The 20687-nt window shown below is 41.8% G+C and overlaps 1 protein-coding gene and 2 long non-coding RNA genes across 5 annotated transcripts; 2 read left to right on the forward strand and 1 right to left on the reverse strand.

Annotated features, from left to right (window-relative positions):
• Nucleotides 1-6: 6 nt before the first annotated feature.
• Nucleotides 7-7325, reverse strand: LOC149321485 (uncharacterized). Its single transcript, XR_016281059.1, has 3 exons — nucleotides 7166-7325; nucleotides 4316-4419; nucleotides 7-1499 (listed from the first exon to the last, which is right to left on the reverse strand). It is a non-coding gene; the product is annotated as an uncharacterized LOC149321485 (long non-coding RNA).
• On the forward strand, nucleotides 1940-2718 carry LOC149321486 (uncharacterized). Its single transcript, XM_089499032.1, has one exon. The coding sequence runs from the start codon at nucleotides 1940-1942 to the stop codon at nucleotides 2642-2644; it is 705 nt and encodes a 234-aa protein (XP_089355158.1). The 3' UTR covers nucleotides 2645-2718.
• A 2115-nt stretch (nucleotides 7326-9440) lies between the features above and the next one.
• Nucleotides 9441-19899, forward strand: LOC149321487 (uncharacterized). Of its 3 annotated transcripts, none has more exons than XR_016281062.1 (2): nucleotides 9441-9493; nucleotides 17910-19899. It is a non-coding gene; the product is annotated as an uncharacterized LOC149321487 (long non-coding RNA). The 3 variants fall into 3 exon arrangements; XR_016281060.1 differs by lacking the exon at nucleotides 9441-9493 and adding an exon at nucleotides 10109-10199; XR_016281061.1 differs by lacking the exon at nucleotides 9441-9493 and adding an exon at nucleotides 14218-14569.
• Nucleotides 19900-20687: the final 788 nt, after the last annotated feature.

Below are 20687 nucleotides of genomic sequence, written 5' to 3' on the forward strand. Positions count from 1 at the left end.
TAAATTTTTGAAAAAGAAATCACAAAGTGCTATACAATAAAATATTTAAAAGTACAAACAGAAAAATCAGACAAATGTGTAAAATGGTCTCAGCGACTCAGAGCAACCCTATATCAGGGCCTTCCTACCTAAACCACCAGTTCCTTTTCTTTGGCCACAGCAGCAGCATTGATAGGAACCACATTCATTGAACTACCTTTGGTCTTGTCGTGGCCTTCTTTGGCTGATTCAGTCCTGAGTTAGTCAGGCTGTTTGCATATGAGCTGTGTTGTGTTGGTGGTTGAAGTTGTGCTTGTCCTCTGGGCTTCTTTCCTTGCTGGCATCTTTTAAGCGTGTCTGGTGTGGCATAAAAATCCTCTTGTAACCACTGTACTGCCTGTATGCCTCAAGTGAGATGAAAGAGAGAGCTGTGATAGAAGGCACCCTTGTAAGAACAGGCCCTCAGGCATCAAATGCTGTCCTCTAGGCCATCTGCTTCTGTTGGTATGGAAGTTGCAGAGAGAATTTTGAAGTCCGCTTCAGTTCTGATCACCAGCTCACCCATTCAGTGTGGAGTGAAACATTTATTAGTGGAGCCCATCTCAAACGCCATCAATAATGATGGTAATGATGACAATGATGATGATAAAGAAATGTTTTTATTACAGACCCCTCACTCTCCAAGGCTTGAGGCAGGGTACAACATAGATTAAAACACATTAAACTGTTTAAAAACATTAAAACGCATAAACACAGGACACATTAAAAGCATCCAACATAAAAATAAAATATCCCAATTTAAAATTCATAGTTTAAAATCAACTGGGTAAGCCTGCCAGAAGAGATAAGTATTCATTACTGTTTTAAATTCAGACTGTCTGTATAAGCCATGAGATTACATGCTATTCCAGAAGTTATATTATTGTACTGGTGGTTGTACTGGCTAGGAAATGAGTGAGACTATTTTTTTAGTTATATGTCCATAATGCCTTTAATGAGAAAACCATTTGAAATGTCATAGTAGCAAAGTGGCACTCATAGCAACACCTAAGAAAGTTAATCATCTTGTTGGCTTTCAGAACATCAAGTGGGAAAGCAGCAGGTGGCAAGAACCCAGAAAACCTAGCAGAAAGCTTTCTGGCAGGGTGAAGAAGCAAGCTGAGAAGCTGAAAGCCAATTCACTAGAAACTATTGGGGGGATAAGGTTCACCACCTCGTATAGCTCCTTTAAAATTCTGACTAAAACCCAAAATTAAATTTACTACTATGCCATCGTGGAAGCCATCAGTCACCATTTCTGAGTGGTACAAGGAAAGGGGTGAAAGAAACTTTGAGAACACTCAGGACTGGCAGATATGAATGGGAATGTTGGGTGTTATGCCCACTTCTGCCTTTGAAGAGGAAGGGTATATTTTGTATGTCCACTTTCGTCAGCTTCACTGCTGCAGTCCCTCTTGGTCTGGAGTTTCCTCTTAGAAAATGGCAGTGTTTATTGCATCTAATGTCACTGTGTCTTTAGACTAAAAGGCAATAACAAGAACAGAAACTCATGGTTTTACCAATATTGGCAATTTTTATGGGGGCTATCTTCCTGCATACTTTGCTCAAGTGTTTTATAATGAAAGTCTTTTCAGCCCTCAGATGTTATTCTCAAAAGTCTTTTCTATGTTGCTAAGCCCTTTTAGAACATACAAAGTCACTGTTGAAAGTGGGTGGTTAAAGATACTAATTCCATATCCTTCTGAGCTAACTTGTGAAATTTTCCTTGAAGAACAGCATGATGCCTTTTCATTAGCAGAACAGTGTGAGTCCTTCAGAGACTTTAGAAACGACTCTGATATTGTATCTTCAGTATCAGAGCTCATTTTGTAACATAGGTGTTGCTCAACAGTATTTACTAATTGCTTTAGATAGCAATGTGACAGTCTACAACAAAGTATTCAGAATGTTCCTTTAAAGTATGCTCAGTAATTTACTGGATATTACTAAGAAATTCTATGTCATACTTACACAGGAAATTGAAAAGGTTATCAATGAACTTACATACACCACTGCTGACATCAAGGTTATGATTGAAGCTGTTGGGACTAGCTTACTGAAAGGAATCCAATGGAGAATGGTTGAATTAAAAGCAAAATTATGCAGAGACTATTCTACAAAAGTAGAAAAGCTGCAGCTAATGGCAAATGAACTTCAAGTTCCCAGGCACCTTTATCATCAAATGAAAACTCTTTTGGAACAGCATTCAAATTCAGTGCATTTTCTACAAGAAGATAAGGCACTGAGAAGCAAGATAGAGAAACTTACAGGAGGAAATTCTTTACTCCAAGACACAAAAGATTATCATATTTCAATTGGCCAATATTTTGAAGAACTGATCAAAGGCATTCAGATCAACAATTATATCTCCACTAATTCTGATGAAATACTTGCAAGTCCCAGTGAGTTTCCCGAAGCATTCAGACCAGAATGTCCTGCATTTGCTTTTTCCACTGGAATTTCTAATGAATCTTTTTGCCAAAAAGTACTGGACTTTTTTCAGAAACCAAATGATGCAAACCAAGATCCTGTTCAAACAAATGCCCTCAGTCATGACAATAATACACCAAACAGGATGGACATCTCACTGGAAGATGAATCAATTTCAAGGCGAACCATAGTCTAATGTAAGCTTAAGAAACTGATGCTTTGTACTTTTATCCAAGTTCAGAGTAATTAAAAATCAAAACAAATGTTCTCGTAACAGGTGCTTACTAGTGTCAAATAAATTATTTATGAATGCAACTATATGATATGGCATTTGACACATACTGTGCCAGACCCTGTTAATTAAGTATCACCTAGCAAGCTAGAAAATTAATTGAAAGGCAAGAAAGTGCACAAGAGATGACAATACAGGGAAGGTCATTATAAAGGTTTAAAAGCAAGATGCTATGATGTTCAAAAACAGATATAGGATGCTATTTCATGATAGTTTATATATGGTGCTCTACAGCTAGAACAATTCTTAGGGTGAATACCTTATCATCAGAAACAAGGCAAGATATCCCTTGGCTTACAATAAAAAATACACGATTTAAAAGAAAAAAAGTGATAGGGAGGAAAAAGTGATAACAAGGAAAGTTTTAGTACCATGAAATTCATATAATGACAAATGTTGTAGTTGTTGTTACTGTAATTATTATTCCAAGAATTGGGACTCAAAGCAGCTTGCAATTTAAAATAACAGTACAGTTAAAAGCATTACAAAAGGTGAGCATTAAAACAGAATTAAACTATTAGTAATATTAAAATAATTCAAAGTTAAAAGACTAAAATTCAACAACAGAAATAGTGTTCCTATTATTGGATAGTGACTAATTGTCACTTTTCATTGAGTCAGCTTCCATCAGTCAAATTGACAGGCTCAAACTAATGCTGTCAGTGAACAAAAATGTTCATTATCAAAAATGTATCTGTTACCTGTGTATTTTTTTATGAATAATTAATTTTTTTATCCCTGGTACTATATGGTAGCATGATATGATTACTGCTGTAACAATTTATCACAGATGCCAAAATTTTAGTCAAAATACAGCAAGCAATATGGCCTATATAGCTTCAATTGTACAGTTTACTGAGAAGTAAACTGATAGAAAGTATGATAAAAGTGACACAAACACAAATGATAATTACTTCTCAGTCTGGTAAGAAGCCTTTCAAGGGTATGGGAGCCCACTGATATTCATTCTTTTTCCTGTGGCTCATACAAAAATAATTAGATGCAAAATTAAGTGAAAATGAGACTTTTAAAAAAAAATCCAGATATATATCGCAATAGTTCTTCTAGGGCAAAGTTCATATTCAAGGGTGGCTGTGTCTGTAATTCACAGAATTACAGAAATGGAATAGAACAAGGGCTCACCATGTCTAGCCCAAGGCAGGATTTTTGAAGCATACACTATCTGCTGCTATAAATGTGGCAGTGCATGCATTCACACTTTTTTTGCAATGACTCATACTCCCTCTTGTGGTAGAAAACAGAACTAAAATTACTGGTGTTTGGTTCCCCCCCACCTATTCTGTCAAACACTGAGAGCAGCTTTTGACCCCTTCCTGCAATGACACAACCCAGTTTGTACAATCCAATAGTACTGTCCCAGCACTGGTACCAAGAACATGGTTTATACATTTGCATCATGGTTGTGATCTTACACCAGCAAGTACCATCAGTGGTTCTTCCATGACTATGGCCAGTGCCTGATGTTGATGTTGTTGCCTACCTTCAAGTCATTTCTGACTTATGGCGAACCTATCCTGGGGCTTTCTTGGCAAAATTTATTCACAGGAGGCTTACCGTTGCCTTCCCCTGAGAGGCTGAGTTAATGTGCCCAAGATCACCCAGTGGGTTTCATGGCTGAGCTGGGAACTGAATCCTGGTCTCCAGAGTGAACATCACTACTATAAGACAGGGCAGGATTTTGATCAAAGAACAAAAGGACATGGTTACTCTTTGTATGACATAGCCTCATGAATTGCTGTGTTATTCTTATTTTATTGCTGCACAATGTTATCCAATATCATATGCTGGTTAATAAATAAGGCAAGAGGCAGGGTTCTTTCATAGACTTCATATATGTTTTGCTCCCACTTGCCTTATTTAATAGCTCTTGGAATCATGGGGAGATTTTCATTCTGCTCCATCATAGTATCTGTCCTTCAGTATGTATTTGTTATATTTTAGAGCTGTTCTGCACAGTAAATCCTGTGTTTACAGAACTGAACTTACCATTCTCTGTTCTGTTTCATCCTGAGCCAAATCCTGCCCTTAACTTACACTGAATTCTGACCTCATTCCAAAATTTACTTTCTACTCCTGGTTCTATGTTTCTGAACTTTCACCATGATTACAATAACCATCACCTTTATTTATACCCCAATGTTTTCACATGACAGATTCAAGGTGGCTTCCAAATCAAAGGAATTACAAAGAAAAAGTTTTACTCTGCAGTAGTGCCCCAATATCTCATAATCAGTTGTGCCAAATGTAGAAGTTATTGTAAGGACATAGCATGATCAGTTATGGAAACTATCAACTAAGGTTACAAGTATAGTCTCAGGGCTATATTCTGCTGGTAGTCCCAAATGAACCAATTTGTATTAACATTTATCCAATTCCAATTGAATCAACAGGTCTCCTCTAGTTGGAACTAACAGTATGATTCATACTCAGAATCAGATTTTTAATGATGCTTAATAATGTTGTAATCTCACCAAGTCATAGAAAAGGCAGAAGAAGGAAAAACAGGAGGAACTGATGTTTGGTGTGGGACTGCCCTTTACAAAGAAGTTAGAAGGAATACAGACATAATGGCTTGAGAACCCTAATGTGAACTTCTGCTTTATTTCTAAGTATTTAATGCAAACTTGAGATTTCATGCATGGGAATGGCAACAGTTACAGAAAGTAAAATCACATTTTAAGGAAGTGAAATCTTTACAGTAAGAATAAATATTTGGTAATTTCTGCTCTCACCTGCTGAACACAAACATGAAATAGAGCACTGGCTTGAGGCACTAAATTTAGAAGTCATATGCTCTGAGAAAGAAAGCAGTTAAAGATTTTGGATTACTGACAAAAATTTTAAAAAATGGAGACTACAATTTGGACTCATCACACATCTTCAAATCATGTCTGACTTATGGTGACCCTAACGTTTCTGGGTTTTTTGTTTGTTTGTTTTTTTGCAAGTTTCTTCAGAGTTGGTTTGCCATTGCTATCCTGAGGTTGAGAGAGTATGACTTGCCCAAGGTCACCCAGTGGGCTTCAAAGCTGACCTGGGAATTAAAAACACTCAAACCACTATGCCATGCTGGGTCATGCTGTACAATTTGAATACACTCCCTAAATGTGGATTTCATGACATTTCAGGTATTGGGTACTCTGAAAAGGACACCATAGAGGTAAATTTTACATCCTCCTTAAAATGTAGACTACATTAAAAGGTAGCTTCAGTTCAGTCTCTTGCTCTGCTCTGCCCTCACAACACTCTGAGGTACCCCGGGCAAAGACAATGACTGAGACGACCTTACCCAGTGAGTTTCATGGCTCACCAGGGATTAAAATGCAAGTTCCAATAAAACCTTCTAAACCAGTGTTACTTAAAGTGGTGGTCCACATACCTGTATTGGTCTGTGATTCATTGGCTGCTGGTCTATAGCACATCTCTTTCTCTCTTTTTTTTTGGGGGGGGGGGAGGTGTGTGTGCGCCTCTTGACTGTACAATCTAAGGGACTGCCTTTTAAAAAATAATTTGTAATGCACTAAAAGCCTTTTGAATGAAAAGAGCCAGCACTGTGTAGTGGGTTTGAGTGTTGGACTATGACTCTGGAGATCAGGGTTCAGTTTCCCGCTCAAGCATAAAAACTCATTGGGTGTCCTTGGACAGGTCACACTCTCTCAGCCTCAGAGGAAGGCAATGGCAAACCCTCTCTGAACAAATCTTGTCAAGAAAACCCTATGATAGGTTTGCCTTGGGGTTACCATAAGTCAAAAATGACTTGGAAGCATACAACAAACAAAATAAAACAAACAAAACAGAATTACATATATTTACTACATAGCCTTGCAGCACCTTAAAGACCAACAGCTTAAAGTTGGGACCCACAAAAATACATTAAGATACACTCAGCAGGGCTCATTTCTGAGTAATCACGCATGGTCTTGTATTTCCTATACCCCAGTTGTCCCAATTTGATAGGGAACTTCCTGATTAATCCTATCATCCCTATTTCAGGTCCTGTAAAACTGTCCCAGTTTTTCTCTCTTCCTCTTACTATCTACCTTTGTTCTCTGGTTTGTTCCATTGATGCAAACTGAGTTCAAAGTGCAAAGGTAACTTGCACTCAATTAACTCAGCAAGGGGAGGGGGGACTGTTGCCCTTCCCTGTAGACTCAGCCAAAAAAGCAAACTGCTGCAGCCCCTTCTAGCTTGTCTGTACTTCCTAATTCATAACTTCTGCCATCTTGACCACACTTTATTGCTTGTTTCCACCGCCTCAGTCTTTATCTGTGAAATAGTGGACAAAACTGAGGCTGTCAAAACAAACAAACTGTAAGTTACAATCGTTCAAGCCATTGTATTCCCAATTACCATGTTCTGCTGTGAGAGCTGGACAGTGAAAAAAGCTCACTGAAAGAAAATCACCTCATTTGGGATGTGGTGCTGGAGAAGAGCGCTTAGGATAACGTGGAGAGCCAAAAAGACAAACAAATGAGTCCTTGAACAGATCAAGCATGAACTTTTCCTGAAGCCAAGATGAGTAAACTGAGGCTGTTGTACTTTAGTCAGATCACGAGAAGGCAGGACTCCTTAGGAAAGACAATGGGTAAGGTAGCGGGAAGCAGAAAGAGGGGAAGACCACAGAGCAGATGGTTAGACTCAATCAGAGAGATCACGAGAATGAATCTACAAGACCTAAGCAATAGCAATAACGTTTCTATGCCGCTTATCAGTGCACTTAAGTACTCCCTAAGTGGTTTACAAAGTGTAAGCTAACTGCCCTCAACAATCTGGGTACTCAGTTTAGCCACCTTGGAAGGATGCAAGCCTGAGTCGAGCTTGAGCTCCCTTGGCTGGGATTGAACTTGTAACCTTATGGTTTGTGAGTGGCTGCAGTAGAGGCATTTAACCAATGCACCACCAGGCAGTTGTTAGAGGGTCCTGGAGATGTCTCATTCACAAGGCCACCATGAGCTGAAGTCAACTCAAGGGCAGCTAACAACAAACTGATAGCCTCTAGCTTGTGAAAAGTGTCTTATGAGAAGGCTAGGTTAAAGCTTAGAAAAATTACTTTTTCGGATGACAGCTGTCCGAATTGCTGGCTAGTGTGGCTGTCCAAAATAGGAACATATCTAAACTTTGGGCTGGGCAGACCACTGACCGTGTCCTGATGGGGGGCCTTGAAGGTGTCTCACCCACAGGGTCATCATGAGTTGGGGTCGGCTGGAGGGCAGCTGGCAACAACAACAACAACAGCTTCAGGTTTAAATACTTTAAAGGCCCCAGATCCCACCCGATATTGGAAGATAAGAAGGGCCTGCCCTAGTTAGTACTAGTGCCTTTCCTCAATAGCTCCCCAGCCACTGGAAGAAATCTAACTGCTGATCTCCAACCTCACCTTAGTCACAGTCTATTGTTATTGTGAAATTTTAAAGTATGTTTTAATTCTTACATTGTTTAATACTATTGGGGGGTTGGGGATTTATATTTTAATCTTTGTAAGCCACCCTGATTGCATTTTGAAGAGGGGTGGGATATAAATAGGTTTTATTATTATTAGTCAGGAGGCGACCAATGAACGTGAGACGAAATATGACAGACTATATTTGAGAGTCTTCCTTGCCTAAGAGAAACCTATGCAACCCAGAGTTTGTTTTCCCCCGTGAAACGCAGGAGAGTGTGCTGAAGAGCCAGCGTCTGGCGGTGGTTGGAGCGCTGCCTGTGACTCCCAGCTCAGCCAGGGAAACCCAGAGGGCGACCTTGGGCCAGAAGTCACACTCTCTCAGCCTCCTCAGGGGAAACCCTCTCTGGACGAATCGTACCAAGAAAACCCTAAGTCGGAAGGGACTGGAAGGCACACAAGATTCAGACACGACAGTCTGATGCTACAGCCAAGATCCCCCGCAGGCATTGTGGAGAAGGGTGGGCCAATCTGCACCAGTTTAGCAAGAGTGGAGTGAAGCCACACCCGAAGTGGACTGGGTCGCCCACTGCCACTCGCCCGCCGCGCTCTTCACCTCCGCTTCCTAGACTCGTCCTGGCGTGCCTCCTTTTCCGACCTGTGGCCACCCTGGCACAGTGTGTTCTTAGCACCTTTCTTCAGCCCAGCGGCCTTTTGTGGGGCTTTTCGGGCTAGATGTGGCCGTGCTCTGGAAGAGTGTCTTCCTCTTCAGAGAGTGGGGCGAAACGCCAGGAAGAAACTCTGCAAGAACGTGGCCCGAAAAACCCACAAAAGACTACGGACGCCGGCCATGGAAGCCTCCGCTTCCCCGGGCGGCGCTTCTGTGAGACTCGGGAGATTAAGTGCCCGCCTCAGCCGCAGACAAGGCAGGCCGCCGACGCCTCTCCCGCCGAGAAGGAAACGAAGGAGGCAGGCGGAGACCAAGCCCTCAGTTTGAGGCGGGGAGAACCACAGACCGACATTGGAGGTTGTCCAATCAGAGAACAGGCTCTACCTCTGGGGGCGGGACTCTGTGGCGCCTGCTCCAATAGCTGCCGGGAGAGGCGGGTGACAGACAGGTCATTGTGCGAGAGGCGGGGCTTCCCTCTTCTTTCTTTGTGGGGAGGAGCGAGCGAGAGCGGTTCCTTCTTTTTTCCGCTTTCCCTTTTTCCCGTGATGCAACGCGGCGAAAGGCGGTAGCGGTGCTGCAGGAGCAGCAGCAGCAGCAGCATCTCCCTTTTCGTCCTCGCCGCCGCTTGAGAGGACTCCATCCGGGTCCTTTTTGGGACGCGCGGGAAAGGTTGGGTCGCCAGGTAATGGCCGGAGAGTCTCGAGGCAGGAGGGAGGGGAATAGAAGGGTCTTTTGGGAGAGACCATCGGGTTAGCTGGGGGGGGACTGAGGGAAATGGGAAAGGCCGGGAGGAAACAATCCCCCTTCCGCGGACTCCTCCCGCCTTCTCCCTCTTCAACCGTACATCCTCCTCCCCATCACTCCCTCCCCCGCCCCTTTCCTTTCGCCGCGCCTTCCCTCACAAACCTGAAGGCCCCCCTCCCTCCTCCGGGAGCACCGCCCACATGGCGCCTGATTGGTTAGCCGGCCTCATTCGTCCTCCCGATAGGCCCGAGCCTTGGGTGTGCGTCACTTCCTCTAGCAAGTTCGCGAATGGGCAAGCGAAAAAGTGTGAGCGAAAAAGAGAGACCTTAGTGGTGAGGAAGGGAAAGGGAATGGGGCGGGTGGGGGGTGCTGCAGAGGGGGCTCGCGAGCCATAAGGAGGAGGGGCCAAGAAGCCCCGCCCACTTTCTCATGCTCGAAATTCAGAAGGAGGGGGCACAAGAAGCTGTGCCCAGTCTCTTAGTTCTCGAGATCTGCGCATGCGCACAGGCTCCAGCCCCTTCTCTTTCTTCCCGCCCACTGCCGGCGCAGCCGTTGCTTCCTTCCTTCTCGCGCCCTCTCCAAGTCTCGCGCGCCGGTGTCTCGCGAGGCGTTGGCCTCGTTGATGGTTCGGCCTCGCAGAGGAGGTGAGAGAAAGGGAGAGGCCTCGGCTTTGCAGGGCGCTTCTAAGCGGAGGCCGGAAGGAGGGAGGAACGAGGGAGGCGGCGGCGGCGATGATGGGAGGCGGACACCTTCTTGGCAAGGGGCTCCCCGGCCACGAGGCGCGGCGGCCCCTTCCTCTCTTCCTTCCCGCGCTCTCTTCCGGACTCGGCAGGCCGAGGCCTTTCTTCAGCAGAGACTCGGCTTCGGAGGCCTAGGAGGGCGCTCTCTCTCTCTCTCTGTCTCCGTTGGGCGCCTCTTCCTCGCCTCGCCTCTTGGCCCGCGTGGCCAGGTCGCCCTCCTTCCCTTGGCCCTGTCCTCCATTCCAGCCTCCTGTCCGGGGATTGGAGGCCTAGAAGAGATTAGGCCCCGCAGATGCTGCTGCTCCTCTCCCTTCGAGGCCAGGGAGGGAGGGAGGGTCCTGTAGGTCTTCTCTCTCGTAGAGGCCTCAGGGGCCACCCGGTCCAGACCCCTTCCTGCCATGCAGGAACTCTCAAGCAAAGCATCCCCAGGGGCAGATTGGCATTTATTTTATTTGCGGTATTTATACCCCGCTCTCAGAGAGGCCTATTATTATTATTATTACTATTATTTAGATGGTTCCCTGCCCTCAGGCTTACAGTCTAAAAAGACCCGACACAAAAGGAGAAAGGGATGGTGGTGGGGAAGGGGATCAGGTCCAGCAGTTCTTCTCCCTCTGAGGCCTGGACCAAGGCAGATGGACTGGAGGGAGGGCTCTGCTTCTTAGTTCAGGCCAGGCCTGGTGGAGCTGAGAGGCCTTTCTCTCCCTCTGAGGCCGGATGGTGTCAGATGGCAAAGAGGAAAGGCTGTTCTTCCTCCTTTAGTCCAGGCCTGATGGAGCTGGGCCTGCATCTCTCCCTCCATGGCCGGATGGCACCAGATGGACTGGAGGGAGGGCTCTGCTTCTTAGAAGGCACTTGGAAGGCAGAGGCCCAAGTAGCAGTAGAGCCAGCAGCTGCTTCTTCCCTCTGTTGAAAGGCCTCCAAGGAAGGAGACTCCACCGCTCTCCAAGGGAGTGCCTTCCACTGTCAAACAGCCCTTGCTGTCATACGTTTCAGCCTTCTGTCCAGGAGGAGTCTCCACAATCTCTTCCCTGCTGAGCATGGCTTGGAAGGATGGCTGTATACTTCTAGTTCTTGTTTTGCAACGCCTTCCATTTTTTATTTTTCCTTCCTTGAATGTCCTACATTTCGCGGTGCCTTGTCCTCCCTTGGGGTCTTGTGACACCTGGTCACCAAGCTCTCTTACAAAGCAGAGTTCACTTTCCCCCCTTAAAGGCTGTGGGAGTGGAGGCATGCCTCCTTCCTGCAGAGTTGATGGAGCTGCCTTTCTTCATAGCACACACATTGCTTTAGTCGCCCGCTGTTTTAGCACTTTAGTTGAATTGTGACTTGAATGGGTGAAGAATGGGGAGTTGCCATCACTGACACGTTTTTAGCCTTCAGATTCAAATTATGATTGATGCCAGAGTGCTAAAGCTTTAAGCCGGTGGTCCCCAAATTGTGCCCTTTAAGAGAATTTTGGACTTCAGCTCCCAGAAGCCTCAGCCATGTTGGCCAGTAGCCTGGGATTCTGGGAGCTGAAGTCCAAAATCTCTTAAAGGGCACAGTTTGGGGACCGCTGCTTTAAGCAAATGACTTTACGATTTGGGAATAACATCTGATCTCCTTCATGCAGTTCCTGATTTGCCGGTTTGTTGTTTTCCTTGAGACATATAAAATACATATATGTGACTCATAACATTTTAGCTTCCATTTGAAGACTGAAGGCTGTGATAACATCTGTTTCTTTGCAGAAGAGAAAGGAGAAAAATCTTAGCCACAGATGTGCTGGCCATACTTGAAGATGGTAAAGGAAAGTACTGTACTTGGGAAACAATTTTTTGTTTGCTTTTAAAGCACAATTGAACTCTGGCAGTGTTGGTTCTCTTAATCAGTTCACCAAGCTTCTTAGGTTGTCTCATGTGTAGGAAAGTGGGATCTTAGTTTGAAGTGATGAGAGACACTTGAAAGAGTGTAATTCTCTTCAGGAGGCAGTCTTGTGGACTGAAGTGTCTCAGTGTTAAGGACACAAGCAGTGCCTTTTTTTTGCCAAAGCAACTTGTTCAGGTTGGTGTGGTTAAGTCTGATTCATTTCATTGACAAGGTGTTAGATTAGGGATTACGTCAAATAACAGACTGATAGGATTGATGTTAAATAAATAAAACTGAGTTTATTGATGGAATTGATAAACATTATGGAACTGTTTATGCATATTTTATATCCCCTGATTGCATCCTGTAGTGCTACATCACAACAAAAAAGTACATTGCTTGGTTGCTTTTAATACGCTTAAATTTTGAGTGTTATACCAAAATTTTAGAAAAATTTATCTCTTCATGACGTTGAATAGTGTCCTTCATACAGGTCAATCTCTCAGGCTGAACATGTGGAGAAAGTGTCAGTCCTGTTCTGAGTTTCTTGAAATGAAAAGGTGATCAGCAATTAGGTCATTAAATATTAAATCTTTGGTATGTGTATTTTAGAAGATGCTAGTGCTAACATAGCTACTGCTAACAGGGCAAAGCTTTGAAAGACCAGCTGTGTCTCAAGTGGCTACCCTTGCTTTTAATTAGAGTAAAATAATGTGCCAACTCAGATTTAGTCCAGGTTTTAGGGTGCTGACGCCTGCCATGAATTGGCACAAATCCTATTTCTCTCAGGTTGTTGCAGGATGGGCTTTTGCAAGTACCAGGGCATTGTACTACAGTCGGCCCCCATATCCACAGATTTAACCACCATGCCTTGAAAATATTTCAAAAAGATACAAATTCCAAAAAGGAAACCTTGATTTTGATGTTTTATATCAGACACCCCATTTCATTGTGGCATTCTATATAATGGTACTTGAGCATCCATGGATTTTGGTATCCATGGCGGGGTAGAGTCCTGGGGCTAAAACCCCAGTGGATGTGAAGAGTTGACTATAGCATTGCAGGAAAGCCAAAATGTGGGTAGATAAATCTCTCTGTCTTTGAGCTGGAGCTTGTCTTAGTTAAGACTTGTACCTGAAGAAGTACCACATTTGATTACTGTATATGTGTAAGTCTAGAAATGTTATTTAAAAAATTGACCCCAAAAACATGAGTCCACTTATCCACAGAACAATGTAAGTATTGTACTTTAACTCTTATTAAAAAAGGGACCACCCCCTGGTGAAAGGCAAGAGTGCAGTTTTTCCTGGAAGCACTGACACACACACACCACTCTCTCATCCAGCCAGCCTTTAGGGTGAGCACAGTTACATCTGCTGGGATTTTGTAAGTTCCTTGCTATTGTTTTCGTTTGTTACATATCCCTAAATTTTACCCTCGATTTGTCCACAGGTCATATCAAAATCCATAATTTTGGCCCCCAAACCTGCCCTTGACTTATACACAATTTATAGTTGAGTACTGCATACAGTTGCCTTTCTGTTTTTGTAGGGGATCTGTTCCAGATGTGAAAATGGAAAATTGCTGCTATTCAAGCCCTATAGGGCAGTTCACGTCTCATTTTGTACCCCTCCATTTGCTGCCTGCAAACGGGCAACGGATGCAGATTCAAAGTCCGCAAAAATGGAGGGGTGACTGTATATGGTAATTTGTCAGATAATCTCAGGCAGTGGCATGAAATGGCACATTATTTGTAAGAAGGGTTCATTGGATACAAATTTCACAGTACTTTTTCCTCACATGGTTAATCTTCATTATTTATATGTATTTAGTATGAACAGACTGATTATCTTTCCAACTGTGATATATAAGTTGTTTCATGAAGAAACAAGTTTAGCATAATTAGCTAAAAGTCAATAGTTTTATCTCCTGCAGAGGTGGGAAACATGTAACTCTCCCAATGATGTTGGCCTGCTCCTCAGTGTACCTCAACATTGATTATATACTAGGGCTAATGACTTGCATCTGCTAAGCCATATGTTTCCTACACTAGGCAAAAATCCAGTGGTCTTTTTGAATCAGTTACTGAATGTTAAATCAGTCCTTAAATAAATTCTACTCATTCCGCATGTCTGCTCTTCCTCTTAAGAAGCAATTCGATATCAGGCCACTGTTTATACAGGTAGAATTAAAAACGAGGTGTCATCCAGTGTCTCATAAGTGGATTTCTCCTTCCCCCTTCCATTCTTTCTGTATCTCCAGATCTGCTTCAGAGGATCAGCCAGTCCTTTGGAGCTGATTTTGTGAGGTACCAAGGCTTTCAAGGGAATGGGGAATCTGTTCTCCCAACAGTGTCTACTCAGTGGGGAAAATACCCTCTTGGATTTTTACCCACTATTAAATATGTAGATATTCAGCAAGAGGTAACTATTCAGTAGATAAGTATGATTGATTATGGAAAATAGATTTTTAAGTGTTTCTCTTAAAAGATGTGTACAGCATTGGGCTTTCCTACAAGGAGTTACCACTGACTTGATGTGTGCTGATGTTGTTATGGTTAGATTTTATCTAGAAATTTATATCAGGCCTCTTTCTTTGAGGAGGCTGGCTCCAGAAAAGACAAATATAATTATAGTAAACTAATAAAAGCTACTGAAGAAGGCCAATAACTTCGGGCCGGAACAGACAGGCCAAAATAAAGCTGCTTCTGGTTACTTTGGAAGTGTGCTGTTTAAATGATGCATGCGTCCTAAGGACTGGAGCAAAGCTTTGGTGCAGCTTCTGGCCCTTAAGGTATGTGTGCCATTTAAACAGCATACCTTCAAAGTTACGCGAAGCAACTTTATTTTGGCCTGTCTGTTCAGGCCCTTTGTTTCTTCCTCAGCTGTGGGTAGAAGGGAGTACCACATTGTTTGTTTTTTATGTTTGTTGGTATCACTCTGATGCAAGATGATCAAATAGAAAAAAATTGGGGTAATTTATTCTTGGCTTCCTTGATCAGGGAAAAAGAGTTGAGAGCTACTTTAATCTTGTGATAGATAATTTACCAGATCAGTAAGGAAATTATTTTTAGTATTCAAAAGCTCTAGGTATCCTGAGGCTTCTGGTTTCTAGTAAAAGAACAAGTGTGGTATGCTTAATTCATTTGGTATGTTATAACGAAGCACTAAAGCCACTGCATTCCAGCATATAGTCCTATAGTAATTTTAAATAAGGTTTTCAGAATGTGGATAGCCATCTGAATGAGCCATCTTGATAATCCTGTTCAAATTTCACCATAGAAGATCCACAAACGGCTTTTCTTTACATGAAAACCCTGAGTTCTGAAAATACACGTACTTCATATTCCTTTTCTATTCTTGTTGATGATATTTCTATTCGACTTGTGCAGGAAGCCTGCAAACTTGTTTTCATTTCTGATTTTTTTCCTGTTTATCCCCCATTCAGGCCATAGCCAAGGCATGCAGATTCTTTCTCTATAATATCGCTAAATTCTGACCATTTCTTTTGGCCTCCACTGCCAAGTTGCTGGTCCATGCCCTAGTAATCTCACGACTGGATTTTTGTAACCCCCTTCTGGCGGGGCTTCCTCTTTCTCACCTCCACCCTTTAATTTCCATCCAGCGTTCAGCTGCACGAACCATCATGTCTGCTCATTGCTTTGGTCATATTTCTCCTTTATTGTCATCCCTCCATTGGCTCCCCCTCCCTTTCCTTACATTAAAAACCTCTGTTGATGACTTTAAAAGCCCTACGCAGGCTGTTCCCCCCCCCCTTACTTATCAGAGCTTTTTTATCCTTACCTTCCCACTCATGCCCTCCATTCTGGTACAGTCGGCCCTTCTTATACATGGATTTTTTATACACGGATTCAAGCATACACAGTTTGAAAATGTTCAAAAAAAGTATAAATTTCAAAAATCAAACCTTGATTTTTCATTTTTTATAAGAGACGCCATTTTGCTATGTCATTATATTTAATGGGACTTGAGCATACACGGATTTTGTTATAGACGGGGGATCTTGGAACCAAACCCCAGCATATAACAAGGGTCCACTGTAGTCAAGGACTGCTGTACCAGCCAAGGATTTTCACTTCTCTGTCCCACATCCATGCCTTTTCACTTGCTTTCCCTAACTCCTGGAACATCCTTCCCTCATGAACACAGTTCATCACCTCTTTAACCAGCTTTAAAACTGTTCAGAGAAGTATTCCCAGACATTACATGATTGTTATCCAATTTTTACTTTAAATTGTTGTTTGCTGTATTTTATTGTTTGAATATTAATATATATTATGTTTAATTATTTTTTGTAGAATGTATGCCGTAGGCAGGTTTATTTTATTTTATTTTCAGTTGATTGTATGTACAGCACTATATAAATGTATAGTACTTTATAAATAATGCATAATAATAATAATAATAATAATAATAGTAATTCATAGGGAGTCCAACTGATTTCAGTGAATAGCAAGGATGAGAAGTTATTACTGTCCATATGTTTTTGGACTGCAGTTCCCATTATCCCTTAACATTGGCTATGCTGGCTTGGGCCGGTGGAAGTTGTAGTCCATCAATATGGAGGTCTACATGTTTCTTTTTCCTGATGGACAGATTTGTGAACACAACATTTGAAAATACTAACAATTCTTTTTCACTTGCATTCTTCATTTTCAGTTCAGCTTACCTCTTACGTGTTTTTTGCTATGCAGCTTTACATTTATTGTTATAACCAATCTTTCTTCATGTTTCTTAGGTCCAAAACACACTGCAGAAATAATCAAGTTTGAGACCACTACAGCTGCCCTGTCTCAGTGCTAGGGAATCCTGGGAATTGTAGTTTATTATGGCACCAGACATCTCTGACAGAGAAGGCTAGGCACAAAACCACAGTTCCCAGGATTCTAGTAGTGAGCCAGAGCAGTTAAAGTGGTCTCAAATTGGATTATTTCTGCAGTGTGTTTTGGAACAAAGGCGGGTTATAGACCGCCTCTTTGAGGCGGTCTGCCGCCGCCGCTGTTTGCTCCATAAGGGAGCTGCTGCAGCCAAACTGCGCGGCTCCGTTACGGAGCAAAAAAGAAGCTCCAAAATGGAGCTTCTTTAAGCGGCGCCTCTATGATGTTGCAAGGCGCCAGGGGCGGACTCGCGATGTCATAGACGCCATGACACGTGCGGATGCACAGCGTCCGATACGTAAATATGGCGGCGGCTGTGTAGAATGGCCACCGCCATATTGTACATACAGAATACATACTAGGGTTAGGGGGGTGCGGAAGCACCGCCCCTTCCTAACCCTAGTACGTATTCATTACGTACTAAATGTCGGTGTGTAACCCGCCTTAGTTGTGCAAAAAATAATCCTGTTTCTTCCAGGGTTCGAAACTCTCAAGGAGTACCTTCAGAGACAGTGATGGTCTCCTTTGCAGACAGACCCTCTATGTATAGAGGGAGCCAAAAGGGCAGGAGAGAGGGGCAGAGCTAGTGCATTCATCCTCACCTAATGCTAGTATTATCTCTTCGAGATGCAGAAAAAAGTATTGGCCATTATGTATTCAGACTTGCATGTGAAGGTTGACAACTGGCAAATTGGCATTCAGTACAGCAAACAGATATCTTATAAAAAGCAGTACATGCTCCCAAACCACATTCTTTCATATAAATTTATTGTACTAATTGTATAGTAATATAAGACTTTTTCTACTGAAATATATGTTTGTCTTATTTAAAAGGATTTTTGATTAACTTTTCTTCCTCCTTTCAGATTTGAGCATGGAACAAGATGAAGAATACTTCACTGAAGTATATAATACTTTTCGTGAACATTTGCAGTCAACTGGCTTTTCCCATCCAAAGAAGTGATTAAGACTAAACAGCTCTTTTATCAATATAGGAAAAAAGGCTTTCAGAAGAAGTCTTTAAATGATCAGACTTAAGAGGTACTTGTCCCTTAACAGCAGGACCCGCTCCACTTCTAAAGTGAAGATACTGCACTGTGGGATGAGGTAGTAGGTTGTATAGTTTTAGGGTCACACCCACCACTGGGAGATAACTATACAGTCTACTGTCTTTCCTAAAGAGGCAGACAATCATCATTGACATCTTTCTATTTTATGTTGCTGGAGTTTGGCTGACTAGGAAGATTTGTGTTAGGATAAGACCATCCAACTTGGTAAGAAGAATGAAATTCAAAGTGTGGGATCTTGACCATTATGGTCAGAAAACAGCTTATGGGCAGAGATCTTTTTGTCATCTATTCTCTCTCCCCATCTGCCCCACAAAGACTCACTCAGGAGTGTCTTGAATGGTGTAGGCTGTGGTGCAGAGAATTGCTGTGAGAAGTGAGAAATCTTCCAAATTGAGGAAGACATCTTGTGGAAACAAGCTTTGCTTGAACAAGATGCCTATGCCTGATGTTGACTTATTTTCCCTTGTCCAGTATGGCAGTGCCCTATCCCACACCATCCATGGTAGAAATGAGGGAGAAAGTTCTGTTAAATGAATTGTTCTCAGGGCCTATCCCAAAGGCAAGTAGACATTTAGAGGACTAATTAAACATGGTTAGAATTCTCTTCTAAACAGATTTCTCTTTATCAGGTTGAGGTAGTAGATTGTATAGTTGTAGGGCAGTTATTTTGCCCTCTTCGGGAGATAACTATACAATCTATTGCCTTCCCTGAGGAGTAAAATTTCTGCAATATTCTACTTACTGAGTTAATAATCTTGACTGAACTTCTGTTAATGGAATAGTCCTTGATTTGAAAAGAATAGTAATGACATGCTTCTTTATTTTATTTTTTTTCAGTATGTTATGTCAGACTAAAATCTATCACAGTTCTGTCCTGATTTCTATAATTGTTGTTTTCTGAAACTTGCATATTGAAGAAAGCTGGTTGCCTGTTTCACGAGGTGCACGTGGATGTAATCTCACATTCTTTATCAACTCCTGCAAATGTGGAAAATGATAAAGGGCATTTCAGTTACTCCACTGAAGGAAATACTTTCTCCAGTGGCAGATGGGTTGAGCTTTAAGAGTTTTATGTATTGCTTCAGGATCTTTTCAGATGCATACCTTCTGAAAATACATGTCATTTGGTTTAAACTGTTGGATTTTTAAAAAGTAACCATTACTTTGTCTCTAGGTTGGTGCATGGAAAATCCTTAATTTTGTATGATAGATAGGTGACAAGCAAATGAATATTTATTTTATTAATTCAGTCATGTTATACTAAGTGTTTTACCTTCACAATTACCATGTGCATTTTGTACTATATCATCCTTTGATTTCTTTAAAAAATTATTGTGTGTTACAGCTACTAGTTTATTTTTGGAAGAGCTGCAGAAGAAATGGTGGGTTCCTAGGAAGAGGTAGTAGGTTGCATAGTTTTAGGGCAGTGGTTTTGCCCAAAAGGAGTTAACTATACAACCTGCTGCCTTTCTTAGGGCTTTAATATTACAACAGGATCATTTTGGCTCAGTTTAAATCATCCTCAGCCATGTAAATATAAAGCTTTCAGGATTTAGTGGGAAATCTTTGTTCATGGGCCCAAATAAGTCAGACATGTGAGAATATCTTAAACTTCCCGTTAGCAAACAAAATGTTTCTTAAGGAAGAAAACTAGAACGGTTCTGTGATACAAAGTATTTATAAAACAATCTATGCTAAGTGGGAATGGTTTCAAGTCTAAGGCAAAAACGATACTGACTCTTCTATATTTCTGTGTAATAAAAGACTCAAAACAGAGTATACCAAATTCATTGTTTTGCAGTGTCCATTCTTTTTCTTCTCTTATGTTGTCTTTCCCTGGTAGCAGTAGAAATCATGCTTATAAAGATTTTTTAGTTATTACATCTCGTTCTATCCTGCCTTTTTCCCCAGTTCAGAACTCTCACAAGACACAAAAATTAAAACAGTATTCTTAAACATGCACGCACACCCTATCACAAGAAGTAACAAAACCAGTACATTATTTGGTGGGCGGTCTACAGTACTACTGTACTTTAGAAAGTGTTAACACATATTATTCTGGTTCCTTGTATATCTAAATGGAATGATCATACAGGATTCCTTTTTCTGAAGATTGTAGTTGGCAAGAATCCTTATTCTGTTTTCCCAGTAAGGAGAAGGCAGAAGAGGCTAGTTCTTTATACATTCTGTATTTCTCATAACTTGACAGGAATAAACATGTAAGTGTTGTGAAGGTGTATAATGCACTAGCCGAGTTTATTAGCTTCATTCTGCCCTTAGGATAGTAGTCTGCTTAGCAGTCTTCTTTGAGGATGAAAGTAATGGATCTAAATAGGCTGTTGTATGGTTTTTGTTTGTTTGATTTTTACTATAGAACTTAGGAATTGTCATGTTTTCATTATCAGCTGTGGAAATACTTTTTATTTAGTGGAGGTTGAAGAGAAATTGAATTAAGTTCATTTGGGCTCACAATATTTTCATTTCTTTTCGAACTGCCTAAAAGCTTTAATAATATAACTTCTGCTGTATATACATACTATCATTGAACAATTAATAGAACTAAATGAAGCTATT

Source organism: Sceloporus occidentalis, unplaced genomic scaffold (genome assembly GCF_023333645.1).
Source record: "Sceloporus occidentalis isolate IW3139 unplaced genomic scaffold, rSceOcc1.0.p SCAF_1, whole genome shotgun sequence".
In the NCBI taxonomy this organism is placed as follows: domain Eukaryota; kingdom Metazoa; phylum Chordata; class Lepidosauria; order Squamata; family Phrynosomatidae; genus Sceloporus; species Sceloporus occidentalis.